Source organism: Mesoplodon mirus, assembly GCF_964341445.2.
Source record: "Mesoplodon mirus genome assembly, chromosome: 4".
Taxonomy (NCBI): Eukaryota; Metazoa; Chordata; class Mammalia; order Artiodactyla; family Ziphiidae; genus Mesoplodon; species Mesoplodon mirus.
The window spans coordinates 179,397,693-179,407,256 of record NC_138979.1 but is presented as its reverse complement, the minus strand read 5'-3'; the positions used below and the strand labels follow the sequence as shown (position 1 = coordinate 179,407,256).

The 9,564-nt window shown below is 44.8% G+C and overlaps 1 protein-coding gene across 8 annotated transcripts in view; it reads left to right on the top strand.

Annotated features, from left to right (window-relative positions):
* The first annotated feature begins 5,486 nt into the window (after positions 1–5,486).
* Positions 5,487–9,564, top strand: part of DICER1 (dicer 1, ribonuclease III) — a 75,029-nt gene continuing 70,951 nt past the window's right edge. For 2 of the 8 annotated variants that reach the window (XM_082619720.1, XM_082619719.1), the window contains exon 1: positions 5,487–8,314. Coding sequence is in view for 1 of the 8 variants with exons in the window: in XM_082619714.1 (XP_082475840.1) it covers positions 8,440–8,475 (36 nt within the window). In the remaining 7 variants the exon portion in view is untranslated. Of the gene's footprint in view, positions 9,045–9,564 lie in introns of all 8 variants that reach the window. The other 6 variants (XM_082619717.1, XM_082619716.1, XM_082619718.1 and 3 more) reach the window with 3 other exon arrangements.

Genomic DNA, 9,564 nt, shown 5'->3' with positions numbered 1-9,564 from the left:
ATGATATAATTATGATCTGGGGCAGTGAAAAAGATATTGAATGTGCCCCAACTGGTATATTTTTTTCCCACATTTTATTCTAACTGAAGATGCTATTTGAGTAGACTAAGTTTCATGTTTAGCTGTTCTAAGTATTTTGTTAAAAACAAAGCAAAATAACAACAAAATTTTAATCCTGTGACAAAGACTGCTAATCTTAATCACAGTTAGCAAGGCTTTTTGGTCAGGTGGAAAAGCTCTACTGCCTGGCAGTGTTCTAATTGCACCTTCAACTTTCTAGAAAATAGAGCCTTGGTGGTCTTGAAACCACAACTATAAAAAAGGAGAGTAAAACACTTATATTTTTACCTCCCAAATATGTCTAACTCAGCTACATCTCTCTCCCATTAAGCCTAACCTCATCAAAGCCACCACACCTTTCACACTATTGCAAACAAACACTTCAGTTTTGCTCTTCTCTATTTTCTACACTGGTTGAATGAAGTTAACTTTTTCAAATGTATCACATCATTGATGATCACATCACCTTTGGCTTAAGAACTTTTCTATGGTTTCTATGAAACAGTAAATCTTTAACATGATACACATGTCCCTTTGTGTTCTGGTGCCATTTTCCTATCTCTCATCTCTTGCTCTCTGTTTGGGTCAATACTGGACTTTTCAATTCCTTGAATGAGCCATAACTCCTTGTTTTGGGGGTTTGGGCATCCTGTTCCTTCTACCTGGACTGCTTCCTATCCTTTACCTGGCTACTAGTACTTCAGTTCCCTGGAGCCCTTTTGTAGTCAAACCTCTCCTCCTCACCTTTTGCCCCCAGCAACCACAGATGTGATTTCTTTCCCTATAGTTTTGCCTTTTCCAGAATGTCATATAAATGGAATTCTACAGGATGTAACCTTGTGTGTCTGGCTTCTTTCACTTGGCATAATACTTTTGCGATTCAACAGCGTCATTGCCTATATCAATAGCTCGTTCCTTTTTTTACTGTTGCATAGTCTTTCGTTCTCTGGATGAACCACAATCTGTTTCTCTATTTGCCAACTGATAGACATTTGGGTTGTTTCCAGTTTTCAGCTATTGTGAATAAGGTTGCAATAACATTCACATACAGGTCTTTACGTGGACATTTGTTTTTATTTTTTAAGGTAAACATCTAGGAGTGAGATTGCTAGGTTATATGGAAAGTATATATTTAAATTTATAAGAAATTGCCAAACTGTCTTCCAAAGGGGTTATTTGCATTCCCATCAGCAATGTATGAGAGTTCTAATTGTTCTATATTCTGGTCAGTCTTTTTAGCCATAAGGTTAGTTTTTTTAGCCATTCTAGTAGGTATGCGATGTAGTTTTAACTTACATTTTTCTAATGACTAATGATGTTGAGGAAGTTTTTATGTTTTTGCTATTTGTATATTTTCACAGATAATGCTTCTGTTCAAATATTTTGCCCATTTTTTTTAGTTGGGTTGTCTTTTTTATTATTGAGTTGTAAGAATTCTTTATATATTCTGGATACAAATAATTTATCAGGTACATACTTCAGAATTATCTTCCCCAGTCTGTGCTTGCCTTTCATTTTCTTAGCAGCATCTTCCAAAGAGCAGAAGTTTAAAATTTTGAGAAGTCTAATTTATCAATTTAAAAACTTTTCTGGTTTACAGTTTTTTCGTATCAAAGGAACCTTTGTCTAACCCAAGGTTACAAAGATTTTCTCCCATGGTTTGTTCTAGAAGTCTTACCCTTTTAGGCTTTACATTTAAGCCAATGATCCATTTGAGTTCCTCCTCCTCCTCTTTATCTTCTCGAATCCCCCTACTCTTCCCTCTCCTTCTTCTTTGTCTTTAAATGTCTAATTGTCCCAGCACTATTTGTTGAAAAGACTATCCTTTCTCCATTGAGTTGCCTTGCCATCTTTGAGAAAAATCAATTGACTATATATGTATGGGTCTTTTTTTTGTGTGTGTGTGTGATGTTCTGTTATTTTCCATTGATCCAGATGTTTGTCCTTACATCAGTACCATACTATCTTGATTACCGCAGCTTCATAGTAAGTCTTGAAATCAGGTAGTTGCATTTTCCAACTTGTCAACTTGTCAACTTCTACCCGCAAAAAGCCTGATGGGATTTTGATTGGAATCTATAGATCAATTTGGGTAGAACTGACATTTTCATAATACTGAGTCCATGAACATGGTATCTCTGATGATTTAGGCCTTCATTATTTTCTCTCATCAATGTTTTGTATTTTTCAATGTAAAACTTGTGCATGTTTTGTTAGATTGATCCCCAAATACTTCATGTGTTTGATCACTGTGATATTTTATTTTATTTTTTTTTATTTTTATTTTTTTTTGCGGTACACGGGCTTCTCACTGTTGTGGCCTCTCCCGTTGCGGAACACAGGCTCCGGACGCGCAGGCCCAGTTGCCATGGCTCACGTGCCCAGCCACTCCATGGCATGTGGGATCCTCCCAGACCGGGGCACGAACCCATGTCCCCTGCATCGGCAGGCGGACTCTCAACCACTGCGCCACCAGGGAAGCCCGATATTTTAAAATTTCAATTTCCAATTCTTTACTGATGCTAGATAGAAATACAAGTGATTTTTGCATATTAACCTTGTATCCAGTGATCTTGGTGAACTCATGTATTAGGTCTAGAAGGTCTTTTGCAAATTATTTAGAACTTTCTACCATTTTCCTTGCTTTTAATTTTCACTTTTTATTTGAAAATAATTCCAAACATAAAAGATGCAAAAAATTTGTGATGTTTAATTTTATGTGTCAACTAGACTGGCCTAAGGGATGCCTGGAGAGCTGATAAAACAATATTTCTGGGTGTGTCTGTGAGGGTGTTTCTGGAAGAGATTAGCACTTGAATCATTAGACTGAGTAAAGAGACCCCCTCACCCTTACCAATGTACGTAGACATTATCCAATCTGTTGGGGGCCCAGATGGAACAAAAAGGCAAAGGAAAGGCAAATTTCCTCTCTTTTCTTGAGCTGGGACGCCTACCTTCTCCTGCCCTAGGCACTGGAGCTCCTAGTTCTTGGGCCTTTGGACTCTGGGACTTACACAAACAGCCCCCTGGTTCTCAGGGCCTTTGGACTCAGGCTGAATTATACCCCTAGTTTTGTTGGTTCTCCAGCTTCAGACAGCAGATTGTGGGAGTTTTCCATCTCCATAACTGCATTATGGAGCCAGTTCCTAGAATAAATCTCCTCTTGTGTCTGTCTATCTATCTATCTGTCAATCGATCAATTAATCTATCCATCTATCCATCCATCCATCCTTCTATTATTCTATATCCTATTGGTTGTGTTTCTCTGGGGAACCTTGACTAATACATAAGAACAAAGAACTCTCATATGCCCTTCACCCAGAGACTCCATTCACCTTTCACCAGTGATGCCAATAATATCTTTTAGTGCAAAAAGTGCCAAACCAGGATTACACTTTGTACTTGTCATGTATCTTCAGTTTCCTTCATTCTGAAACTGTTTTTTAGTCCTTTTTTGACCTTCATAATCTAAAATTTTTGAAGATTATAGGCCAGTCATTTTGTAAACTGTCTCTCAATTTGGGTTTGATGTTTCCTATTAAGATTCAAGATATACATTTTTGGAAGAAATACTGCAGAAGTGATGCTATAGTACCAGCTGTCAATTTGTCCCATCCCTTGTGACATTAATGCTCAGAGACAAATCTGAATGTCTCTGGAGACTCGTTTCCTTCCCTCTTTTCATAGCAGAGGTGAGAGCTGGCTGAGCTGCACTGAGCAGGGCTGTGGGGAGACAAGACATTGGGCTGGGTAGGCAAAGCTGTTCCTAGGACCCTCTGAGCAGACCTTTGCCCTTGGTATGCTTATTGCACTGGACATGTGGTTTCCCTTGATGTATTCCTTGCTAGAGAAACTAGGAATTCCCTAACCCCAGTTAGGCTAACATATAAATATTAATGCAGTGTGGGCATGGGGCACGCTTTCTGTCTTGGGCTCTGGCTCTGTCTGTCCATCTGGCTGCTGGCTAAGGCAGGCCTTGTCCTGCTATAACTGTGGCCTGGAAACTTGACCATGGTACACACACAACAGCTATGCCTGGACTATGCTGTGTCATAAGGAAAGTTCAGGGGATTGTGTGCATCCTGCCACTTGTCTGCATGTAAGTTTCCCTCAATAAGCCCCATGTTATAGCTGCACCACATGGCACTAGTGGCATGTGTGTCTGCGACTCCTTGTATGCCAGTTAACTTTGAATACTTGAGTAATGTGGTGTCTGCTAGATTCTCTTTTGTAAAGTTCTCATTTTTTAAATAAGAATTTTATGGGGAGATGCTTTGAACCTATGTAAATATCTCATTCTTTGTTCAACTTTTACCCACTAAATTTAGCAAACACTGATACTTCTTGTCTGATGATTGCCAAATGATGATCTTCTAATTCCATTATTCCTGCTAAATTTATTAGTTGTGATCTACTTTAAGCAAGAGTTATCTTTTCCCCCTATTTGGTTATTCATTTAAAAAACATCAGTGTGGACTCACAGCTTCTATTTTATTCCATGGGATAGAATCTCTTACTATCATAATTAATTTTGATGCTAAAATTGTCCCATATTTGGCCATTGGGAGCCCCTTCAAGCTGACTGCTTTGTCCTTTTGAAATTCTCCATCATTCCTTGAGCATTTTCATACTTTCTAGCACAATAAGGTGTTCCAGGCTTATTTATATATGATGCTTTCACATGTATATATATTTTTTATATCTATATATCTTGAAAACTTTGAATTCACATCAATACTTCTAATTCTGATCCAATCACTCAAGCCTTCTTGCTGTTCCCCTTTCTGCATTTTAACCCCCTTCTCCAACAGTGAGAAATCCGGCTCGCCTTATTCTTAACACAGTTTTTCTTTGTGAAGTCTCCCTGTACATGATAAGTCACCTGACTTTGCAGGACCGACTCTCAGTGTGGGCTCTGATGCCCACACTGAGCTGACTTCCTAGCTGAATATGGGGGTGCCTATATTCTCCTATGTAGATAGAAGAGTAGAGAGAACCAGTCACTAGAGAGGGATGCACAGATGAGACAGGCAGACAGAAAATAATCACAGAAGGACACAGAGAGCACCTTCTGGGTTCCTGGAAGCTTTCCAACTTCTGGTTCTAGCCTTTTGCTAAGGTGCAGCTGTATGCCTGCTCGCAGCTTTTGTGAGAAGCTCCTACATCCTTATGATACATTTTTCCCTTTTGGTTAAGCTACTTCAGGTTGGTTTCTGTTACATGCAAATAGAGTCTTTTTTTTTTTTTTTTTTTTTTTGCGGTATGCGGGCCTCTCACTGTTGTGGCCTCTCCCGTTGTGGAGCACAGGCTCCGGACGTGCAGGCTCAGTGGCCATGGCTCACGGGACCTGCCGCTCCGTGGCATGTGGGATCTTCCCGGGCCGGGGCACGAACCCGTGTCCCCTGCATCAGCAGGCGGACTCTCAACCACTGCGCCACCAGGGAAGCCCTGCAAATAGAGTCTTAAACAAAGGTATATTTATATCCTGGCTTGTTCTACAAAAAATAAAACAAATTGTGGAAATAATCAGGGAAAAGGGAAAATAAAAAATTAGCCCACAGAAAACGCATACCACATGATAACTGTACTGTTGCTTAACATGCGCTGAAATATTAGCTCTAAGATTTCTTGAGATCCAAACAAAGTGTGAAACACCATCCCTTACAAGGTTTTACGTCTACAGATTTAAAACAAACCAGCAACTGGAGCATGAATAGATAGACCACTGGAAGAAAACACAGAATCTAGAAGTGAACTCTTCAACAAATGGCCAATAAACAGCAAACTATTTAGCCATCTGGAAAAAGAAAAATTGGATTCATACCTCACACCATATACTGAATCAGGTCCAAGAGGATCAATGTTTAATTGCAAAAGACTGGAAGTCAAAATGTCCTTCAATAGAGAATTGGTTAAATAAACTATGGGCATATCCCTGCCATTAAATGTTAAGGGGACTGAAAAAAATAGTGAGGAGTTCTGTATAAATTGCTATAGACATATATTCTTTTTTTTTTTTTTTTTTTTTTTTTTTGTGGTACGCGGGCTTCTCACTGTTGTGGCCTCTCCTGTTGCAGAGCACAGGCTCCGGACACGCAGGCTCAGCGGCCATGGCTCACGGGCCCAGCTGCTTCGCGGCATGTGGGATCTTCCCGGACCGGGGTACGAACCCATGTCCCCTGCATCGGCAGGCGGATTCTCAACCACTGCGCCACCAGGGAAGCCCTAGACATATATTCTTGACATACTAAGTTTAAAAAAAAAAGCAAGGTATAGTAAATGTGTATGGCATACCACCACTTTTGTAAATGAGGAACATCTTGGCTTGTACTTCATAAAAAAATTCTCTAGGAGAATGAGCAAGAAACAGTGGTTACCTGTTTGGAGGATGGGGACAGGTGTGGGGAGAATTCTTTTTACTGTATACCTTTTTATGCTAATTAATGAACCATACATATGTACTTCTCTTTTTAAAAATTCAAAAAAATGGTTGAAAATCAGACAAACCTGCTGATGGAGAAGCTCAGCTAGTCTTGACAGATTGAGAGGACTGTAGGAGGGGATGGAAATTTTACCTGTCCACAAATTTCCACTGTAGTGAACCCCAGTGCCTATTCCCTAAGATGCCATCCTTCTCATAAAGGATTATCTCCAAAAAGGCTTTATTTATATTACTGGGGAGGTCTTCTGCCTACAGTGCAATATAAGTGCTGTATATACATAAGAAAAGTTATTTTTATGGAGGTCCGCCAAGTGCATTCTGACTACTTCCTAATTTTGCCCATGAACATTCTGGTTATGCAAAACGTCTTGCCAATTCACAGTAAACATATGACCAAAATGTGAGCGTTGTAGTGATTGAATATACCAGCCCTGAAGCCAGACCGCCTGGGTTCAAATCTCAGTTGTTCACTTATTAGCAGCTTACTTGCTGGAGGTTATGAATTGTCTTCATCTGTTAAAATGGGGGGCAATCACAGCATCTACTCCCAGTGTCCACATACCAATCAAAGCTTAGAACAGCCTGTCCAACAGCAATATTTACGAGCCACGAAAGACATTAAACACTTTCCAGTATTTACATTGAAAAAAAAAACACCAATATGTAACCCGATATGTCAAAAATACTATCACTTCAAAACATAATCAATATAATAAATATTAGTGAGATGGTTTACATTCTTTTGTGGTAAAGAACACATACATCTGATTTCCAGCTAACATATCTCGATTAGGACTAGCCATATTTGAAGTGCTCAATAGCCACATGGAACTGGTGGCTGCTGTATGGACCAGCGCCGCCCTAGACACGTCTAGCACGTAGTATGTGCTAAGGGCTAACTCTTAGCAGAAGCATGGTTGCTGTTACCATTCCTTGTCTGAATCTATCAGGTGAGTCATCCGGAAGACAGGCCTACATTTGGGGATAAATTAATAGAATTTTCTTTTAGCCAGTCACTTACTGGATCTCTGTATTTTAATTCACATCTGCAAGATGCAATACACGGTTCGGACCTCTGCAAATGAACAATTTACAAAAATGGGGCCGCTGCCCCCATCTCATTTTCTGGTTATCCCTGTTCCGGGGTGGGGCTGGGGTGGGTGGGATGAGTTGTCTCCTCAGATGCGGAGGGCCCTGGACCACTAACGCAGGGGAAAAGCAGGCGAGGGGGACGGTCCTTTGAAAAAGGTGCGGGGGCGGCGAAAGGAAATCCGAGCCCTGCGCACAACAATTACGACCATGGGGAAGGGCCTCGTTTAGGGGGCCGTGGGTGCCAGAAGGGGCAACAATGCAGGCGGACAAATTCCGAGAGCCAGCAGATTCTGCCGACTCAAGCGAGCGTCCGCAACCCCGGCGCGCGGGCCCGGGATAGTGGCGAAGGTGCCGAGCGGCGGGCAGTGGAACGTCCGGGTACCGTCCCGTGCTCTGGGCCGCAAACACCGCCTGGGCCTCCGCCGCTCGCGTCCACTGTCTCCCGGCTCCTGAGTGGCTGGGGCGCCGGGATTAACCTTTCACCGCCGCGCTCTGTCCAATCACAGGCTCGCTCTCATACCGGCGCGGGGCGAGTGGAGCGTGGGGGCGCGGAGGGGGCGGTGCGGGCGCCGGTGGGATTCTCCAAGCCGTTGTGCGCCGTTGCCGCAGGCCGTGCGCGGGCTGCGGGCGAGCAGGGCGCTGCGCAGTCTCCGCAAGCGCCGGCGGGAGGGGTCGCGGCGGAGGCGCGGCGCAGCGCGGCGCAGGCTGCTTCAGGCCCAGGTGAATGGAGTAACCTGACAGCGGGGACGAGGCGACGGCGAGCGGGAGGAAATGGCGGCGGCGGTGGCGGCGCCGGGCGGCACCGGGAGGCCTGGGCTGTGACGCGCGCGCCGGAGCGGGGTCCGATGGTTCTCGAAGGCCCGCGGCGCCCCGTGCTGCAGGTGAGGCGGGATCCCGCGGAGCCGCTTTGTGTCCGGGGAGGGGAGCGGCCCCGCCTGGCCCCGCGCCTGCCTGGGCTCTGAGGCCCGCGTGGGCGCCCGGCCCGGGGCCTGCGGTGACGAGACTCGCGCGGGTAGATGGCGCGGCCTCGCCTGGTCCCGGGCGGCGCGGCCTGCGGGCCGGGCGTCCACGCCGCCGGGCTTTGCGCCTCCCCGACCCCAGCGCCCATCCTGATTCGGTGCTTCCCAGGGACTTTGTGCGGTCGCCCTGGCACCGGACGGGGACGCGGGCGCCTCAGCTCCCGGAGTGGAGCGGGTCCTCGCAGCTCGCTCCCGGCCCGCGGAGAGCGGGGGTTTGACAGGTCCGGTTACGCACACGACGGTGGTACGGAGTCAGCTGCCGCGTCTCGGGAGCATCCTCGGGAGCCTGCTTGGTGGCGGTGGCCGCGCTGGGCCTCCTGGGTGGACACCTTCGAGGGGGCGGGAGAAAAGGAAGCCGGGCCGTCCGCGCTGGCAGGAAAGCGCGAGACTTCGGGGCGCGCCCGGCGAGGATTGTTCGTGTTTATTGGCAGGTGACCAGATCTGGGTCCCCAGGGACGGGTGGCCGAGGCCATCTTTAAGCCCCTCCTCTCCGGTGTTTTTGTGCCAGCACGCCTGGACTCTGCAAAGGAGGCTTTCTTGAGGGTTTTCGGTCTTTGGGGAAATCAGTGTATGTTTTAAGTTGGCACGGCAGATTTTTTGTAGATTTTCCAGAAAAGCTGAGCTGCCCCATGGCTTTGCCCGCAGTACAGAACTAACAGAGCACTTAATGTATCTTTAATGGCCTGAAGATTTGCCAAGACAGAGATGAGTGGGGCTCCTTGCTGTAGAGTGTTTAGTCAGTGCTTTTGTGAAGAAAGTCATGCTTACGGGGACACGTTACTTAACCCAGATGATAAGTCTATTGTGACTATCACGGTTTAAAAAATATTCATCTGATTAAAGAATATTACTTTGAAGTCTTTGCTTCTTGACGTGCTTTGGTCTTTGACTTTTCTGAATCTTCACAATTCTGATTTTCAATTGTCTTCGTGTTGCTTCTTTTTCAAATGC